Source organism: Alternaria alternata (assembly GCF_001642055.1).
Source record: "Alternaria alternata strain SRC1lrK2f unplaced genomic scaffold CC77scaffold_12, whole genome shotgun sequence".
In the NCBI taxonomy this organism is placed as follows: domain Eukaryota; kingdom Fungi; phylum Ascomycota; class Dothideomycetes; order Pleosporales; family Pleosporaceae; genus Alternaria; species Alternaria alternata.
The window spans coordinates 226,020-245,643 of NW_017306201.1; the positions used below are offsets into that span (position 1 = coordinate 226,020).

The 19,624-nt window shown below is 49.9% G+C and overlaps 7 protein-coding genes across 7 annotated transcripts; 4 read left to right on the forward strand and 3 right to left on the reverse strand.

The window, feature by feature from the left end:
* Positions 1-369: 369 nt before the first annotated feature.
* On the forward strand, positions 370-1,212 carry CC77DRAFT_897576 (peptidyl-tRNA hydrolase; the record flags this gene model as incomplete). The annotated part of the gene is made up of 1 exon (XM_018533549.1): positions 370-1,212. A coding segment is annotated over one exon (843 nt), but the record flags the coding sequence as incomplete, so codon positions are not given.
* Positions 1,213-1,319: 107 nt separating this feature from the next.
* CC77DRAFT_1095407 (hypothetical protein) lies at positions 1,320-3,673 on the reverse strand. Its single transcript, XM_018529794.1, has 2 exons — positions 3,332-3,673; positions 1,320-3,282 (listed from the first exon to the last, which is right to left on the reverse strand). Exons 1-2 carry the CDS (start codon positions 3,387-3,389, stop codon positions 1,454-1,456), a joined length of 1,887 nt encoding a protein of 628 aa, XP_018385086.1. The 5' UTR covers positions 3,390-3,673; the 3' UTR covers positions 1,320-1,453.
* Positions 3,674-3,952: 279 nt separating this feature from the next.
* CC77DRAFT_990533 (Serine/threonine-protein kinase) lies at positions 3,953-8,952 on the forward strand (the record flags this gene model as incomplete). Its single annotated transcript, XM_018536322.1, has 3 exons — positions 3,953-4,189; positions 4,282-6,199; positions 6,281-8,952. 3 exons carry the CDS (start codon positions 3,953-3,955, stop codon positions 8,950-8,952), a joined length of 4,827 nt encoding a protein of 1,608 aa, XP_018385087.1.
* A 37-nt stretch (positions 8,953-8,989) lies between these two features.
* CC77DRAFT_133941 (hypothetical protein) lies at positions 8,990-10,922 on the reverse strand. The gene is made up of 3 exons (XM_018530191.1): positions 10,502-10,922; positions 9,951-10,405; positions 8,990-9,894 (listed from the first exon to the last, which is right to left on the reverse strand). Exons 1-3 carry the CDS (start codon positions 10,826-10,828, stop codon positions 9,027-9,029), a joined length of 1,650 nt encoding a protein of 549 aa, XP_018385088.1. The 5' UTR covers positions 10,829-10,922; the 3' UTR covers positions 8,990-9,026.
* A 472-nt stretch (positions 10,923-11,394) lies between these two features.
* CC77DRAFT_1021059 (hypothetical protein) lies at positions 11,395-15,045 on the forward strand. The gene is made up of 2 exons (XM_018525193.1): positions 11,395-12,300; positions 12,404-15,045. Exons 1-2 carry the CDS (start codon positions 11,846-11,848, stop codon positions 14,676-14,678), a joined length of 2,730 nt encoding a protein of 909 aa, XP_018385089.1. The 5' UTR covers positions 11,395-11,845; the 3' UTR covers positions 14,679-15,045.
* Positions 15,046-15,339: 294 nt separating this feature from the next.
* Positions 15,340-17,833, reverse strand: CC77DRAFT_964401 (amidase signature enzyme). Its single transcript, XM_018535683.1, has 7 exons — positions 17,545-17,833; positions 17,102-17,478; positions 16,626-17,050; positions 16,186-16,580; positions 16,021-16,136; positions 15,725-15,972; positions 15,340-15,679 (listed from the first exon to the last, which is right to left on the reverse strand). The coding sequence occupies exons 1-7, from the start codon at positions 17,659-17,661 to the stop codon at positions 15,492-15,494; spliced, it is 1,866 nt and encodes a 621-aa protein (XP_018385090.1). The 5' UTR covers positions 17,662-17,833; the 3' UTR covers positions 15,340-15,491.
* A 7-nt stretch (positions 17,834-17,840) lies between these two features.
* CC77DRAFT_134189 (hypothetical protein) lies at positions 17,841-19,394 on the forward strand. Its single transcript, XM_018530193.1, has 6 exons — positions 17,841-18,138; positions 18,184-18,412; positions 18,461-18,520; positions 18,568-18,889; positions 18,990-19,277; positions 19,333-19,394. The coding sequence occupies exons 1-5, from the start codon at positions 18,065-18,067 to the stop codon at positions 19,199-19,201; spliced, it is 897 nt and encodes a 298-aa protein (XP_018385091.1). The 5' UTR covers positions 17,841-18,064; the 3' UTR covers positions 19,202-19,277; positions 19,333-19,394.
* The last annotated feature ends 230 nt before the right edge of the window (positions 19,395-19,624 follow it).

Below are 19,624 nucleotides of genomic sequence, written 5' to 3' on the forward strand. Positions count from 1 at the left end.
AAAAGGGCGGCTTGCGGTGCAGCGCCCTTACCAATCCACTATGACTCTTACGTGTGGCTGTGATCGGAACAATTCACAGCGCCTGTTATGACGTCCCACGGCTCACTTCACAGAGCAAGTCAAAGCACAAGGTATTGACTGGATTAAGAGAAGCTCGTTCCGCATAATCTTGTCGCGATCACCGTCACAACTCTCTCTTCATCCCATATCATGTCAGACGCGACCACACGTGCGCACGTGGCGAGCCCTACGGCTTCGCTAATCCCTGCCGCCGATCTCCACGAAAATGTCCAAGCCTCACCACCGGAAGACAGCGACTACAGCAGCGACGAGCCCACCACAGCAGCCGCCAGACGAAGAAAGCGGAAGCAGCTTCGCAAAGAGGAACGCAAACAAGAGAAGCAAAGGCACGACTCCGCCCTTCCAACGCCCACGCAATCCGATACCGAGACTCCGGCGAACCAACCCCGCAAACCTTCCAACAAGTCCCCGAAGCAGAATCGCAGGCTTGTTGCAGAATCTGACGCTTCGTCCATAACAATACCGCCAGAAATCTCAATGGCGAAACCCGCTGCTCAAACCGCTTACCCTCTCCTCGTAGCCTCCATCGGCAACCCAGGCTCAGCGTATGCCAATACACTACACTCCGCAGGTCACATCGTCACCTCAGCACTCTCCGAAGCAAAACGCTATGAAGGCTTTCAAAGAGGCCTATCAGGCCTAGTGTCACGGCCTCCGACTACACACATGGCATTTGGTCTGACCGGGTACCGAAGAGTAGCAACAGACAAAAGCACAGAAGATGACTGGACGTTCTGGCAATCCACGTCATTGATGAACGTCAGTGGGAGTGGCGTACTCCGGGCATACAATGAGTGGTTACGTGGTTTACGGCAGGCCTCTGGAAGTGCGACGTTAGAAGGCAGACTAGTAGTCGTACACGACGAACTTGAATCTGCGCTAGGCAAAGTGACAGTCCGCGACGGTAGCGCCAGCGCAAAAGGTCACAATGGCATAAAAAGCTGTCAACAAAGCCTTGGAGGGGTAAAGTGGTGGAGAGTAGGCGTTGGGATTGGGAGACCAGAGAGTAGGGATCCGAATGTCGTAAGCAAATATGTCTTAGGCAAGATGACGTCTTATCAACGAGCACAGTTGGAGAAGACTGATGTGCCGGTTTACAAGGCGTTGGAGCTTATTGCTGCGGGAAAGAAATAAGGTTTTGGCATAAGCGAACGAGCATTTTCGATGGCGTTTGGGATGATACCCCATTTTTGCATAGTAGAGCGCTGTGTACGAGGTACATGAAGCAATGTATGAATATCCAATTGAATTCTGTAAACGATGAAGCATGTGAAGGTATCGTGCAATGACCCAGAACCCAATAGCCATGGTAATCCTATACTCCGGAGAAAATGCAACAAAACACTCTAGTATCCAATATTCGGATTAACAATCAAGATGCAACAATCGAAGGACCGGCCTTCCTCAACTTCTTCCTCTCTTCGAGCCGTCTTCTCGCTTGCTCTTTGCGGTCGACAGGTAGCATCTGGCTACGATCATGCTTCACTTGTGCAGAACCTTCTGCATGGTGTGCGGTGACCTTCGAGAGATCGAACTTGGCATCGTTTCGAGCGGAACGGGAGGATGCGTCAGTCTTGGGTTCCTCTAGCTTTTGCTTCTCGGCTCTCTTCGACGAAACCGATGTTGCCTCAAGCTCTGAGACGTGAGTGGCCTTCTCCATCGCACGTTCTCTGCGTCGAGTGGGTTCGGCTTTTCTGTCGCTCTTCTCAGGCACGGTAGTCTTCTCGCTTGACTTAGTTGTCTCCGTTGACTTGACTTGCGATACAGATCTCGACACTCGATGCTGTTTTGGTGGCGGATTCCACTCAGGTCGTGAATATGGCTGACCAGTAGAGACTGGTAGAGCCATTTTGTCCATCTGCGCTATCGAACTGTTGTTGATATCCATCCAGGGATCGAGACCTGGCGATGGCATCGGCAACGGACTGGAGGGCAGAGTTGCGGTGGGCGCATTGTTCTCGTCGGCTGGATCTGGCCTGCGGATTTTCAGTGGCGATCTCTGTGGTTGCTCTTGCTGAGGCTGCGCAAGCGCCTTCTCTAAAGTGATTTCAAATGGACGTGCCGGTGCACGAGGTGATCTGCCTAGGATGATGGAGGCCTCGCCCTCTGCTGTTCCTAGTCTGGACGGAAGCACTGGTCGGTTCAGTGTATCGGGGATAGTACCACGGCGGTTACGGCGGGGCTTAGGTGACGAATTCTCTTTGGTAGAAGAAGCCATGCTGTTGTTCGCAGCATACGAAACTTCAAGGTCCATTTCTAAGCCACGCGTGGGCGATCGTGCATGATCTCTACTGGCATCCTCGTATATCTCGAATGGAGCTTTGTTCTGTTGAAGCTCAGAGGAAGGTATTGAGCCTGACGCTTCCAAGACCGTGATTCGGGCTTTCAGCGCTGCAATTTCGATACTCGAAGACATGCTCTCGGCCATCGCTTGACGTAGCCGTTCCTGGAGGTCCTTGTTCTGCTGCTCTAGATCCCGCTCTCGCTGTCTGTACCGCTTGCGTTCCTGCTCAAGTTTGGTAGATAGTTCTGTGGCTTCGCCATCCTTCTTCATGGCGAACTTCTTAGCAAGCTGCTGCTTGGCAATGACCTTCTTCATCTCCTTTTCGCTGTTTTCCGCGTAGCTTTCGTACTGCTCCTTCCAGTATTTGCCAGACTCGGATCGTGGGGCACCCAGATCTATTGTGATGTCGCTGTCGTCCCTCGCCTTGGGCTTCTGCCCCGACTTTGGTTGCGTGGTCGTTCGCGCGTCGAGTAGGGCTTCGGTGAGGCGGGTACGCGGTCGTTTGTCACTTTCGGGGTCAAGCTTCAGGTGCGTGCCAGGTGTCCAAGGACTAGGGAACTTCCCAGGGCAGTCGTTGGGTATGCCGGTCTTGCCAATGTTGTCGCGCTTGCCTTCGTTATCTACCACCTGCGATCCGAATGACACCTGCTTCCTTCCCTTGCTTGCGGTGCCTGGCGTCATGAGGATGCCGCCTGGCTGTTTTGACGGCGAGATGGGTGGACGGCTCTGTTTCGGTGCGGGGAGCTCGAACTTTGCGTTTGCTGCATCTATCCTTGCCTTCCTTTCGCTCTTCTTTGAAGCATCTTTTGCCTCCTCAGGTGCGGGTGTTCCGAATATGGCATGCTTAAAAGCCTTGACAGCGAACTGATGGGCCGGTGTCTCTGGAGGTTCGATAAAAGTGGACTCGTAGTTGTTTTCTGGTGCTGTTAGCAAACCGCAGGAGGCGCGTAACACAGTGCGACGTACCAGGCTGGAGGTCTTCGATCACATTGGTGATGCGCGGGCCGGTAATCCAAGAAAACATGATGAAGCGTGTATCGCCGTTCGGGGCGAGAGTCGTGGGCCAGGCGTGGTGGTGAAAGTGATGGCGATTTCGAATGCGCTGGGTGGGTATATCCGTGTGTTTGTTTGGCGGGTTGTTTACTCGCAGAAAGCGAGGGCTGAGAGTGGAATAGGCGCCTTCGTGGACTCTGTACCGTCGCGAATGGTTCGCAAACACGTCTGACGTACCATGCGATAGTCTGCTAGCGCATTGCCGGAATGGAAGAAGGTGCGATGCTGTTTGTTGTTCCTGCTCGTCGATCTCGAGACATGAGAAAGTCGCGTCCGGCGGCTCAACCTGTGCCTGCAGGGATAGCGCGGAACGGACCCATGGATGGCGGGGCTTCGCCAACATATCGCCCCCACCGACCGCTACTTGACGTGCGCTGCGCTGGCCACGAAGTCTCTATCGTCATTCTCAACATCTTTCACTGCAGTTTTTACCAGTCGAAGATGTCTGCAGTGTGAAGGGCAGCGGCTACGGCTGCTAGTCTCTCCGTCGATACCCTATATGACGGCCTTTTCAATCATCACCACTAGCCCACTATGGCACCGCTAAGAACACCAAAGAATAAGAAACAAACGCATAATGCATCTACGCCGACAGGTACGCCGACTGGCGACGATGAGATGGGCCCAACCAGCCCGTTCGGAGAATCGCGACCTCCGATGGTGTCGCAAACCTCCGAAACCTACGAGAAGGCACAAGAAGATGAGCGCGAAGTCTTGAAGGCTGTCTTCATGGACGACTATGAAGAATCAGAAGCCAAAGGTGCATGGAGCGTAAGTCACAGAGTTTCGATGTTACCACGACATATCAATTTGCTCAACGATGACTCGATCTCAGTTCGGGGCAAGCGCTAACTTCAGCATAGAAAACTACAGATCGCGTATTGCGCCTGAAGTTGTCATCCTTTTCCAACGAGAAGATTTCCATTACACTTTGTGCTAAACTCACTGCCACCTACCCTAAAACGCTACCCGAACTTACTCTAGAAGATGGTGGCAGCCTAAGAAAAAGCACCTGGGATAGGCTCTATGGCCTGCTAAAGAACCGACCTCGCGAACTAGTAGGCGAGGTAATGATCTACGACATTGCGACCGCCATCCAAGAGATACTCGAGGACGAGATCGCAGTCCGCGAGACGGACGGAGCTTACGAGAATCTGGATGCTGAGCGAGCAGTGCAAGAAGCTGCTGCAGTCGAACAGTTGAAACAGCAAGAAGAAGAGTTACAGAAGAAGCGGGACCAGGAGAAGGCCGAGGAAGAGCGCCTGTTGCAGCAGATGGTAGGCGACGAAATGCGCCGGAAAGACTTGATGGCAAAGCGCAAGAAGCATCGTGTATCTGCCATCACTCCGCCTTCGTACTTCCCCAGCGGCGAGAATGTCAACTACATTTCTTTCGACAGGACCATTACCGTTCAGCATGAAGATACTACAATCCAGTGCAACGGTGTTGAGAACCCACTCCCTTTCCGTTCTGGCCCTCTAACAGAACAGCTACTGGTCAAACCGGCTGGTAGTTCAACGACCCTTACGCTAGTATTGAAGCGGGCTCGAGTAGGAGGTGGAAGTGCTGCTGCTGACCCTCAGTTGAAGAAGGCTATTATGGGGTTCGAAGACGAGATGGAAGAGATTAAAAGATTACGACAAGGCGCCATCTTATCCGTCCTGGACTTCAAAGTTGAGCACCTTCCTGACCCCGGGTGGGAAATCAGTGTCCTGATGGAACACGCTGACAGAGGGTCCCTAGGCGAGCGACTTGCCGATGATGGACCCTTGCCGGTCGCACGAGTTCGCTCCTGGACCATTGAGCTCTTGGAAGCACTAGACTTTTATCACCGCAACGGAATAGTCCATAAACGCGTTCATCCGCACAATATCTTGTTCAAGAGATCTTCTGGCGGTGGTATAACAGTGCTTCTGGCTGATGCTAGCTTCCAAGGTTCCTTATACCACCTACAAAGCCTGTATCAAGACGTACAACCGACAAAACCACTAAGATCGTTCTACTGGATAGCACCTGAACTCTCACAGGATGCGCATCACACTCGTAAGACTGATGTATGGGACTTGGGAGTCACCTTCCTTCAGATGCTGTTCGGGTTCGATGCGCCTGGGAAGTACAACTCGCCTAAGGAGCTGTCAGATATCCTTGGCTGCTCGGAACCATTGCAAGAAGTCTTGCGCAAATTCTTTAAACCTGATCCCAAGAAGCGACCGTCCGCCTTCGACCTGATCCCATGCGAATTTTTGCGCGACGACGTGGATGTATACGAACGACCTTCCACGCCTGTACGTTCTAGAAACTCATCGACGTCGTTGGGTCGTTATAGGCTACGGCGTGAGTCTTCATCCGGCGTTGTTCCATCATATTCACGATACGCCAATGATTGGGTCGAACAAGGGCGCCTGGGCAAGGGTGGATACGGTGAAGTCGTGAAAGCTCGTAACAAAGTCGATGGTCGCCTTTATGCCATCAAGAAGATTAAGCAAAAGTCTGCAGCAGCACTGAGTGAGGTCCTCTCAGAGGTCATGCTTCTGTCACGGCTCAACCATAGCTGTGTGGTACGGTATTACACGGCCTGGCCAGAAGCTGAAGCCGATGACGATTACGACTCTGCATCATCAGATGGAGATGAGTCTGACTGGGAATCGGACGTTTCTCCAACCACGACGACAACAGATGGTGGCGGTCACGGGAAAAGCGGTGGGGGGTTAGACTTCATCAGCTCCAGTGGGTATCCTAAGATTGAATTCGGGTCCGACGACGAGTCGGAAGATGATGTTGGTGCAGTAATCTTTGGTTCCGATTCAGGTAAGTTTTATCTCATCTGAGCTTACAAACATATCATAGGCTGACCTAGCTTAGAAGATGAGGCTAGCCTGGGATCGCTTTCGCCGGCAGTTAAAAAACGCGCCATGTCCGATTCGATGCCTACCAAGTCGTCAAGATCAATCTTGTATATTCAAATGGAGTTTTGTGAGAAGCAAACCCTACGAGATTTGATTCGTACAGGTCTGTACGACGATCCAGACGAGTACTGGAGGCTGTTTCGGCAAATTCTCGAAGGGCTCGCTCACATCCATGGTCATGGTATCATACATCGTGATCTCAAGCCCGACAATGTCTTCATTGATATGGCTAAAGTCCCCAAGATCGGCGACTTCGGACTAGCTACTAGTGGACAATATCAGAGATCCGATACGAAGTCTTCCAGCGGTACACAGGACGGTGGCGACATGACGCGAAGCGTAGGCACTGCACTTTACGTTGCTCCCGAGTTGAGCTCTAGTGTTATCGGCGACTACAACAACAAAGTGGACATGTACTCCATGGGCATCATCTTTTTCGAGATGTGTTTTCCCCTAAGGACTGCCATGGAGCGTGACAAGGTTATTCGGTCGTTGCGTGAACGAAAACACGATCTTCCACAAGAATTTGAAACCCCCGAAAAGTCGTTGCAAGGTGGCATCATCAAGTCGCTTATCAGCCATCGCCCCTCGGAGCGACCAGGATGCACTGAGCTCTTGAGAAGCGGTAAGGTACCTGCCCAGATGGAGGACGAAGCCGTCAAGGAAGCTCTCAAAGCCCTTTCAGATCGCAACTCGCCACATTACGCGAAAATGATGGCTGCTCTCTTCTCACAGAAGCCTGACACCCAAGCGAAAGATCATGCTTGGGACCTCAGTGCGACAACCCAGACGATAAAGGCCAACGACGTGCTTCTACAGAATCTTGTTAGAGACAGATTAGCCATGGTCTTCCGGAGCCATGGTGCTGTTGAGATACAACGTCAGGTACTACTACCTTGGTCTGATCATTATGCAGACAGCCACGTCGTAAAACTTTTCGACCCTTCTGGAACTTTGGTCCAGCTGCCCTACGATCTGACTCTGCCCTACGCGCGTAGTATCGGTCGCGGCGGAGTCTTTCTGGAGAAGACATTCACGATCGGTCACGTCTACCGTGATAACTACACCGGAAGTGCTCCACGTAGTAACGGCGAGGCGGATTTCGATATCTTGTCTTATGACACGCTCGACCTTACCTTGAAGGAAGCAGAGGTTCTCAAGGTTGTTGACGAGATCATTGATGAGTTTCCTTCGTTCCGGTCGACGCAGATGTGTTTCCACTTGAATCACGCCGATCTGTTAGAAATGATCATGGATTTCTGTAGGATCAGCGTCCCAAAGCGCGCAGCGGTCAAGGCGGCCCTCAGTAAACTGAATATTGGGAAGAACAATTGGCAGTTGATTCGCAACGAATTACGATCGTCAGACATTGGCATCCCATCGACCTCGTTAGACGACCTGGCGCGTTTCGATTGGCGCGACACACCGGAAAAGGCATTCGCGAAGCTGCGACGATTATTCGAGGGCACCAAGTACCTTGAACGAACGCACGTCATCTTTGCACATCTGAGTTCTGTTATCAATTACACGAAGCTGTGGAGTGTGAAGCGCAAAATCTACATCAGCGTGCTGAGCAGCTTCAACGAGAAGTTCTACTCTGATGGCATTCTCTTCCAATGTCTTTTCGATACGAAGCAGAAAGAGGTGCTTGCTGCAGGCGGAAGGTACGACAAACTGATCGAGGAATATCGCCCGAAAGCCTCCAGTCACGCACACCCAGCAGCTGCGTCTCATGCCGTGGGCGTGAATCTAGGATGGGATCGGCTAGTCAATTCCATGAGTCGATACATTAAGAAACCTGAGAAGTCGACGTTTCTACGGAAACATGCCGAAGAAGACACCCCATCTATATCATGGATGCCACGACGCTGCGATTGTCTCGTCGCTAGTTTCGACCCCAATGTTCTCCGCTCTACGGGCATCAAGATGGTAGCAGACCTCATCGCCCATGGTTACACCGCCGAACTCGCTGTCGATGCGCACTCTATTGAAGACATCCTACGTCACTATCGCGACGATAGGCACAGCTGGGTCATCGTAATCAAGCACGGCGTTGCGCCCGATAAGCCTGAGTTAAAAGTCAAGTCCATCGCAAAGAAGGAAGACACAGATCTGCGCAGTCCAGATCTTCTGAACTATCTCCGAAACGAACTCCGAGACCGTGAAGAGCGCGAAGGGAGTGCAGCTCGCCTCATCAAAGCCGCCCCGCCAAGCTCAAACAACACCACCAGTGCGCCAAAAGCGAACGTTGATGTCCTCATAGCTCAGCACCGATCGAAGAAGAGCAACAAATGGTCTATTGTCGAGGCTGCGCAATCGCGCTCCACAGATCTGCTCTCCGCCTTCCAGTCTGCACCCATCGCCGCCATCGAATCGAAGGAAGAGGTGATGAACCTTCTCAAGGAAACACGCCTCAGCGACCCGGACTCATGGCGTTACTTCATCCAGAAGATGCCGCTTGCTGAGAGGAAGTACCTGCAAGAGCTGCATGACCTACTGCTAGGCTACAGGGCGAGGTGGGTAGAAAGTAAAGGCGAAGGGGGAGCGAACGGGGAAGGACCTGTGGGAAAGGCTTTTGTGTACAACTTCAGGACTGGAGGATGTCTACTTTATGATCTGGAGAGCTGATGAACACGGTATGTGTAGTGAGCTCGGAGTCCATCCGATAAATATACATAATGAAAACGAGTGTCTATGTCCTTTCACACCCCATGGATATGGCATTCGCCCAATCCTAGCTGTTCCGGTGTGATTTCGAAGCCATGTCGTAGCGCATCTTCAAGCGGTCTCACAACGAGCTCATACATCCGTGTCGCAAAATCCTCATCCTCCCTTCCGTAGTTGGCTTGATCCCACTCGAGACAAGCCTTCACAGCCCTCTGTGATCCAACAGTCATGTCACCATCCATATCCTCCAGTATGCGAAGTGCTGTCACCAAGTTTGTGCTCCCGATTTGTGCCACACCATCAGCTAGATCTTCTGTAAACCAATGGTCTTCGATCAAGATCTTCTTGTTGATCTCAAGTAGCAAAATACCCAGAGACAGGAGAGCAGGATTTGAATGGATCGCGAACAAATCGTCCTCTTCATCCACCACTGTCTGTTGCTGTAAAAAGTCTATTGCAAGGAATGGTCGGCTAATGTCTGGATTCGGACCACCCTTATTCCGGAAGAAAAATATATGCTCTTTGTTCAAATCTGCGTGCAGCCATGGTCCTCCAGAGCAATGCATGACTGCATGTGCTAAGATTACGGACAATATCAATCTGTCACGCAGATTGTAGCGCTGCCAGCGTTGAACACTTCCGAGCAGACTCTTTAGTGACGCATCCGACTGATGGCAATTCTGTAAGCGTGATTGCTTAGATCTTTGTTGCCAAAGTATTCCATTCTTAAACAAGATTTGAAGGCATGTGTTAGAACCTGCTGCTCTTTGTAGCAAGTCACACAATGACTGAGAGTCGATGTTACGACCCGGCGGCGCTGAGGAGAAAGTGCAGGGTACTTGATCACCCGCAGATTGAACATTGAGTTCAACATGATCGTTTTCGTTCACTTGATTCCCTTGCCTGACAAAGTTTTAGTGAGACTTGATAACACACTAGGTATTGTTTTGCAAACTCACTTTCCAGCAATAAGAATTGTGCTTTCCTGCCATTGGGAAGGAACTCGTTCGTTACTAGGCGTGGATATGATGATGTCGACAGGGCAATTTGTATCATCACTATTGTCGCTTACATAGCAACAGTTCCATAAGCATAGTCTCGCTGAATGCAGTACATTGCAAGAGCATGGCCACTTGCTCGCCATCTTCTTAAAAAGTGCTTCTGGAAGTCTCCTTGTTCTGTTGGCTGGGAATTCTTGGTGAGACGGGCAAACTCGATAGTTAAAGATTTCCATCGAAGAGTTCAGTAGACGCTCCAGATTTCTAACTCCATTATGTATGCGTTTCATCGCTACATTGCGAGTCTTCTCATTTCGGGCGAACCGAAATCTCGCACGGACCGAATTCGATGCTTCATCGTTTCTGATGGCCTGTTCAAAACGACGGAGTTTTTGTAGCATAGAACGATCGTGTTCCTGAGAAGATCAGCGAGTGCGGTTCTGGACTAGGAGCGTTTGTAGTAGAGCACTTACGGTATCAGCTTGTGTCAGCGCGCTTGAATCTTCACGTACCAGATCATCTATGCTCTTTAAAACACGATCCAGAATTTGCTGAAAATTGTCTGCACTACTACCAAGCCTCGATTGGATTGATTGGGCTGGGGAGCTTGCTGGCTGCGTTCTGTTGAGCTCCGTTCTGCTGGAAACGATCTCTACTCTGTTCAAAGTCATGTAGAGTAGAGACAGCTCCGCATGCAGATCTTGATAGAATTCGAGTTGCTGCTCATTGCTGATTCTGGATGAAGTCAAGGCTCTGCTCTTGCAAAATACGGTTTGGTGATGCTCTATCAGCACGATAACGAGTGGGACAATGGCTAGAGCAAGCTCAACACCAGCCATTGTATTGCAATAGATAGACTCCAAGCTTCTTCAACTGAGTGCGAAATTATGGTCTGAACGAAACCTAATCAGTGGCAGCCCAACCCACGACGCATCCGGCGGACCGTGACAGAAGATGGCGTCATCAGGCTGACGAACGTCCTACCCCGCCCATATGCGTTTCCAGAGCACCAATACTATCTCTGTACAACACACCGTCAACCAAGAATGATTTCGGTGCATAGAACTACTGGCTGCCACATCGAGATCTCATGTAGCTTCCTCACCGGTCGTTTTTCGCTGTCGCTTTTCCTCTTCATTGCTCGTTACTGTGTCATAGTGTATCAAAACCACCATTCTGTCGTCAAGCATGCCTTTCGAGCTTCGTACAGGTGCTCAAAGATGTCTCGAACAATTCAGTGTGCTAATCGGTGTCAGTAAAGAGCTAGGCCACATCAGCAATGTCCTAGATGATGACTACGGTACTAGTATGATCGAGGAGCAGAACGCAAGATTCAGGATATGGGTGAACGATATTGGCGTCTTTGCAGACGGTCAAGACTCACTCGATTGCCGGCTTTACAACAATCAGATAGCGCAGAAAGCTATAGGAAATTTCTTTGTCTCCTTAGCAGATGCTGTACACAGAGGCAAGTGTCATCTTCCTTAACATCTCATCTCTAAACAAGATCTACTGTAGCCAAGTGTGAGGGACAAAGAGCACTACTCGGCGCTACTGGGAAGCTAGAATATATCTCGTTGACTGACTATCCATATCTAGCTACCATAAGCTTGAGATCAAACACAACATCCGAGGTTTCTCGTCGCGTTGACGATCTTGCCAAAGAGGATGAGAACCTTGCAGATCTGCACTCAGATGATTCGGCTTCATCTATTGTGTCTTCGTCTTTTCAAGGAACAGAGACAAATTCAGTACAGGACGGGGTAGCATCTGAAGATGCTGCCGAGAACCTGCTCATCCAAAGCAGTCTGTCAAACATAGAGAAAGCTATTGATCGACTGTACCGACTTTCATTTATGATTTGCCAGATCTCGAAATCATCTTCTGAAGACGAAACCCCATGGTTAGCTAAGGAAGAGAATAACTCAGCCTGTCGGAACGAGATGACGCATTATTTCGAGAACCAAAATCGGGATACCGTACGACTCACCCTGAGACACCAGGAAAACATCGGAACCAGCGGGATATCTGTGGGGTCTGCCCGGCACATGGTGGATTGCTGCTTTCCAGATGCACCTGAGTTCCTACGTGCCAAACTATCGGACGACATCGTATTTCGTCGCAGGCGTATCCTATATCGGCACGCTGAAACGGAGTCTGACCAATCTACTACTTTTATTGCCAAACCTTCCTCGAGTACAGCAGTAGAGTTGCCGTGCCCACCCAAGACTATCGCTGGTTGTCAGGAGTTTGAGTGTCCATATTGCTGCAAGAAGCTGCCCGTCAAGGAATCAGAGGACTTCCACTGGAGGTATGTAGTCAAGGACTTGATTGCGCTATCTTTGCGAACTTATCCTTCCTCTTGCCTCCAACTGGAAAAACTACAAAGAAGTTAGTAGCTGACCATTCTACAGGAGACATGTTTTAGGGGACCTTGAACCATACACATGTCTTTTCCAAGGGTGCCCAGATGGCGCAGCGCTGTTCAAGGACAACGCTGCTTGGATGGCTCATCTCGAAGGTCATAGAAGCCGCTGGCGATGCACGTCAAAAGCACATTCAGCCACATTGTTCATAAGTGAAGACGAATACTTCGAACATATGCGGAACCAACATGCGAAGTCTTTTACTGATTCGCAACTTCCCTTGTTAGCGAATCAGAGAAGAGTCACGACAACCATGATTTTTCCGCAATGCCCTCTTTGCTCTTACGTACCAAACGAAGCTGAGATGAGAGACTCGTCTGATATGAGCCGAGCGCAGAAAAACAGATTAGTCTCCAAGCGTATCTTGGAACATTTGGGAGCTCATCTGGTTTTCCTCGCCCTACAAGCTCTTCCGTTGAAAGAAGAGGTTGAAGACCGTCCAGAGACCTACTCCAAACCAGGCGAAGCAGACAATTCCGGTGTACAAACCGAGCCCAGCTCTCGACCGCCGTCTTATAAGTCCGAAGATAAACGTTACCTCATCCGTACTTGGAACCACTATGACCTGCAGAAAGCCACATTGCGTAATCCCATGGACGACTACCCATATGTCGAATACCTACTGGACGCGGATGATCCGTTCAACGAAGGAGTTCGTATTTTCATGACCTACAAGCAGGAATTCGTCTCCCCCTCAACCCAAGCTGTCTTGCGATTCTGTCATGGTGTTAGCCGACAACATATGCTCGCATCATGCAAAAGTACAGCATGGTTGGACGACCGTTCAAGACCGCCAGTCTGCGATCCCGCTCAGAATGTGTCACCATGCGATACAAAAATTGTCCTGTACGACTCCGACTACACCAACCCCAGTCTGATGGGACCAGAATCAATCGTCGCACTGGATTCTGATGCAGTTGCCGAAAGCAGAATGGATGAGTCGGCTGGTGCACCTCACCAACGCATGTCGGTTACTCATTTACCTAGAACGTACGGAGAGCCGCTGAAACCAAGAGAACTCTATCATCATTTACGTGAGAAGTGCTTCGACCACGGCGTACTAGAAGATGCCGACCGTAGACTGATCTACATCGCCGACCCTGATCCTTGCTACATTCTTGTCTTGACCGTGACTGCACGCAAGTACCAACAAAGAGCAGTAGTAGAGTTGCTGGAGCGCTTCATTGCCCGAAGAATATCATTGGGTGTTAGCATTTCAACCAGTGGGTATCGAGTCTTCCAACTCAACCTTCATCTTTCATGCTTCTTACTGAGAGAAACGCCTCCAGAAGACCTGAGTAGACGCGAAGGGGAAGACAAATACTCGGAATGGATGGATCTATCTTTTCTAATCGAAGATGCTGGAAAAGAGACTATAAGTATGCATTTAGCTCACTTCTCACTCACCATCTGCGGAACCGACAACTCGCATTGGACCGCCTTCGCCCTGGAAACCAAGAACTTCAATTTCGATCCTGGCGATCAAGATTTTCCTTCGGGGCTACGATACGATAAAATCTCGATGGGTCAGCTTGATGTGGACCAGCCACTCTGGGATCCTCGCGCATACTTTCTGAACATATGCCAAATCAGGGCCAATCACATGTTGGAAGAAGCCGAGCAGCTAGTAGTAACCATTGAGGAATATTTCATGCGTCAAAAGTCTTCCTACACAGTCAAGAGAAACAAGAACGATGTCTGCATTTGGAACGAACATATGCGGCTCTTGATGGACCATTTGGACTGCAATTTCTCAGATGCGATAGGTAGCTGGGGATGTTTCTTGTCGGAAAGAGGAGACATAGAATACTTCCTCGATACTCACCAGGATTTTCCTCCTGACACAAGAGCACATATCATCAAGCTATTGGTGTCGCTTAACCGGACTTTTGGCGACATGGAACGTCTCTGGAGGGATTTGCAGAGAATCAAAGAAGGCTGCCAGAAACTCCAGAAGGATCTGGACCTTGCTCGAACCCAACAAAGTAGTCAAACTGGGGAGGTTGCGATAACGATCATCTCTCCTATTGCCATCGTATCAAGTCTCTTTGCCATTCCTCAGTCTGTACTGCCTTACGAGCGGACCTTTCTTTCCTTCATCACTACGGCTATGCTTTTTATGCTGTTTCTACGTGCCCTTCTGATGGTTAGAGAGCGTTGGCATTGGCGTTGGCCAGATAAACCTTTCCGAAGGGCACGAGCGGTATGCCGTGGTGGTGAGAGGATTACTCGGCGAAAAAGTACGTATGAAAATTTTACGTAGAACGCTGGAATACAGTCAATACGGACAAGATACTCTCAGACCATCGGGCTGTGATTATGGTACTCCTTCTACGATTAAAGCACAGGGCTTTTATTATAATTCGCACGCATTCTCTATCTCCCAAGCAGATCCGGATCGCGCACTTATCCGCTCTAAGAAGCTCTCCAAGCCAGTTCTCTTATGCACCTTCAACGCGCGACGACGACAGTTTTGCTTCGCGTTTGGAAAAACACCCGGTACTAGTACCATTTATCCTTACATGCCTCTATATTGAATTCTAGAGCCGGTTTAGATACCAATAGCGATATTGTGGTGACGAGGCAGACTCAGGACCTCGCTAGTGTCTTAACGCTAGGTAGATAGGGCCAATACGCCATGTACATTAAATAACTCATGTATCGCACTGCTGATATTCGTGCGCTACGAAGCCGATTCCCTGCCACAACAACAACCATATCTGCCCAGATCTGCATGCATGTGAGTATATTACAGCGGCTTCAGTGGCTTCTCAACCTATTGGATGACTACACTGTGCCGGGTCACTCGTGGTGTGGCAACTTGATCCTTCAGGCGCATCTTGCCGGACAGCCCGCTTATCGCGCGCGTCGTACATATGTTGCAGCAATCCATGTACCAATCAAGTTTCAGTTTGGGTCACATGAAGCGCCGATCAGAACTCCGACGAAGATCTACTTGGCGAGGCACTTTTACAATCACCGATGATGACCCATTTGTTTCATTTAGTACGACACAAAACCATTGTTCAGGCCAATGTGATGAACCCTGCTTCTGCATATCATATTCCGGACGCAGTCATTTGGTGTCATCACCAAACATGGTCTTTCCGGTCAAGACTCTTGTAGATCTACCCGCATGCTTGAGGAAATCCTCAGTCATCTCGGTCAAGTCCAAGTCTGTTTCCGGAGCGCCGAGCAAAGATACCGCCACGGGCAGATATTCTTCATGTTCGGTGATACGCGATCGGAATGATATTTGGCCGGCTGGGAATATCAATGTTTGCCCTCGACTGTGAACGTTGCGCTTACCTGGTACTACAATCTCTGGCGCACCTAATATGGGACTCAAATACAAGACATTGATTCCTTTCGGAGCTTCAATAGGCTGCACGGGTGGTACATCCCTGTAGCGCGGTTCGAGCTCCTCAATGGGCAATACCACTATGGTCCGCGTCTCCTTTGATCGAAGAATATGTTTAAGAAACCAATCTTTGTACACGCTGTAACGCTCGAATGCGCGATTCTTCTGCGACTCGTCGATTAGACGTCCCAAATTCCTCCTAGCATCAGCATGGTACGAGATTTGAGGGATTTGAGATACTTACCACACCCATTTCAGAGGCATGGAAAGAAATGGCTCTCGGCTATACTTGCTCCTATAGTCTTCTCGAAACTCATCGAAGTGGTGATAGAGCTCGTAGAAGAATCCGTGTACCTGCGTCTAAATCTTCCGTTAGCTTCTTGAGTCTGACCTAGTCGTTTGCACTTACATTCTCCATGAATTTCAGGATGTCACTCTCTTCGACAGGTGGAGTTTTCCTCCATGTCTCTGCAATAGAGAGTATCTCAGGTTCAACTTTGAGATACGCCGCCAGGTCACTGACAAATTCGTCGAAGACACGCGCTTGTTCATTATTCCCTACTGGCAGATAGTCTACTGGATAGACGATTCTCCAAGGTCGGTCAGACCTATCCTGGCTGTCGACGCAGTCTCCGTACCAAGTTCGAACGAATTTGTTGAAGGTATGGATGTCACGACCAAAGAGTGAAGGTGAATCGAATTGAGGACATGTCAAGACCATACCTTTGGAAGACAACGCGGTATCAGAAGGTCTCAGAGCGAAACATCCATTCCAAAGAGCGGGTCGTCTTCCACTTCCAGTCGCTTGTCATCCATTAGCAGAGATCGATACGAGAGAGGGCGACCTACTGTCACTGCCCAGTGTAAAGTCAAGCCACTCATAAGATGCAATGGCTGCTCCACTACCGCTACTGCTTCCTGCCGGGGATTGGTACCCGTCACCCCGTGGGTTGAAAGGCGCTGGATACTCAACACACTCCGTAGGCTCTTCTCTCCACGCAAAAGAGCTCAGGTGAGTCTTTCCGACTATTATTGCTCCCAATGATATCAAAATACGCACACACGCAGCAGTCTCGGTCTGCGGCGGGTATAGGTCATGGTATGCTCGGTTACAGACTGACGTCCGAATCCCATCGAGATGGTACATATCTTTGATGGCTATTCGAACGCCATCGAGTGGCCGCTCTTCCGATTCGGTGAAGTAGAGTCGCGAAGGGACGGCTACTCCTAGTGAAGTGAAAGCTTCTCCTGCGAGACCACTGCTCTCGTATCGTCTAGGGAACTTTAAGAGAAAATCCCTGGCGTATGTAGTTATTATCACTTACTCTGCATCTTTCTCAGTAGGCCAAGTGGAGACTAGAAAAGCTTTCGCGTCGTCGTCGTACACTCGCCAAACTTGCTGCATATGCTCATGCAAGGCGACATACGGTCCTGGCGGAGGTCCATCATTTGTCTTATTCCTAGGCGTGAACTTCACCCATGAATTCCCCCACTTCTGAAGTTGTACCTCTGCATCTTGTTTCAACTCGATTTCTTCTCTGCATGCACCCGAAAACTGTATGCAATGCAAAAACTCCAGTCTGAAAACATCGCAATCATCAGTGTATTGCCGTATGCGCGACCCGAGATACTCTGCATCAATGACGTCGCCGGAGGAGATCTTGATAACAGTAATCAGTGCTTTTGTGAACCATCTGGCCGACTGTACATCGATTCGCGTCTGTGGTCAGTAACGATACCATGGGGTGGTTGAGGAGGGGAAGATTACGTGATTGGTGGGCCTGGTGACGAAACGACTCCCGCCGATGCTAAATTCTCGGCCCGACTTCCAAGTAGCGACCTCGCGGTCCGGCCATGGGACATCTGGTCCCTTTTCTGTTGCCATTAGAGCGGTGCAAGTACAAGTTATCGTTCATTGATAGCACGCATCCGATTCTATGAGTAGAGAATGCCAGACAGTATATGGCTGACCGTGATTACCTAGGTACCCCGCTTTAGGTGCGAGCACCCGTAACTTACCTGTCTGCCTTACTATGCATGTGGCGTGGTTGTAGGCTTAGATGCCGCCAGGATGCCGCCAGGGTGCAAAGCAGGTGGCACAGTGATAACGCACCCACGTACATGCGGCAACACTGCTGGCCGTCCTTGGCGAACTCAGCCTAGGTGGGGTCCCCGTACTTCACTGGACGCATAGCCAGCACGTCTCACATGAGAGCCGCTACACGCTTTGTTTGAGCACATTTCGTGCTACGCAATACGCTAAACATTCGATCGTAAAAGAACAGAGGATGGAGGAGTGCTTACTGCGTCACCTGCCCGCAGCAGGGGGCACCTCGAAGCACATCTCCCGACCTGACGCTCAGTAAGATTATTAGACTCATAAATGCATCCGCTTATATGTATCCAGCATTCTAGTGATACCTGGAATAGACGATGAGCGGGTTGAGGAATGGAGTAAAGCTCACGGTGTATCGCTTGTTCACGACCTTACTGGGAAGGACAACAAGGCCTCGAATATCCAGATCACGGTACTTGAACACCAGCTGACATCGTCAACATTCAAGCAATGGAGCCAGTTGGATGTTCAGGCAGAGCGATTGCTCGCTAAAGCCGAAGACTTCATTCATACATGGGATGTCAGTCATGTGTTTCCGAGCAAAGCGTCATGCTAAATGATCACCTAGCCAGAGCATCGGCCTCTTCTGTTTCTGTGTCATAGCCTAGGTGGACTCATCTTGAAGCGGGTCAGTTTGCGTATTGATTGTTGTCGGTCCACTGCTGATGACATAAGCTACTTGTACATGCGCGTCGAAGAGAGGAAGGTACTAAGCTTTTGTTCGACTCCCTCGCTGGTATAGTATTTCTCGGAAGTCCTCATCTTCGGGATAGCAACAAGTCAGAATGGGCCAAAGTACCCGCCATTCTTGAGCTTCGTATGCTATCACTACCTGAGGACCTTGCGGATGTATCCAAGTTACAACGGCTAGCTCAATGGTCGCGTGATTTTGAACACCTGAATTTATCCGTCCGCATCTTGTCCACGAGAGAAGGAAGGAAAAGCAGGACAAAGAAGAAGAAAAAGAAGTGGTGGAGTATAGTATCTGCAGGCGATGGTACATACATTATGGTATGTTAGAATACTCGATAGGACTGTCCATTTCTAACAAAAACGCTAGGGTCCAGACTCTGACCTAGCCCGTACTAATCTAACAGGCGAGGAGGTTAAGTCCGTCGATACTGACCATTACGGGTTATGCGCACTCAACGAAAGCAACCAGTTCAGAGCTACTCTCATTGAGTTCTGCCATGATTCTCTCCGCCTTGCTCGAGACAGATTCAATGTATCTAGCTCTATAAGTAAGCCTATTCGCATACGGAGCACCGCTCACCAAGCTTACGACGAAAAGTACAATCTCCTGCACTAGAAGGTGCCCCGAAAGCAGATACATTCAATGTACTCGATGGCGAATCTACTGGTGCAAGCATAAGGCAAACATCATTGTCAGTTGCAGCGTTCCTAAGTATCACTGCGATGAGTGCTGATATCATAGCGAAGGCCAAACTACGCCCAAGCTACATTTGATCCTTCATATGGCCAGTCACGGCGACCTAGAGATGAAACGCTCATTCATTTTGAGCTCAAGCTTCCTTGTTACCTACTCGACGATGCTGTGACCGTGAGGGACTTCTTTGGTCGAGAGGATGTGCTTGGAGAAATTGATGAGCACTTACTTGTCCAAGAGGGACAAGATATAATGCCAGAGCTAAGAACAGTAGCTATCTCTGGCATGGGAGGCATAGGTTTGCAAGCAGATGAATCCATCATAGCGGCAGCTGATACAAACAGG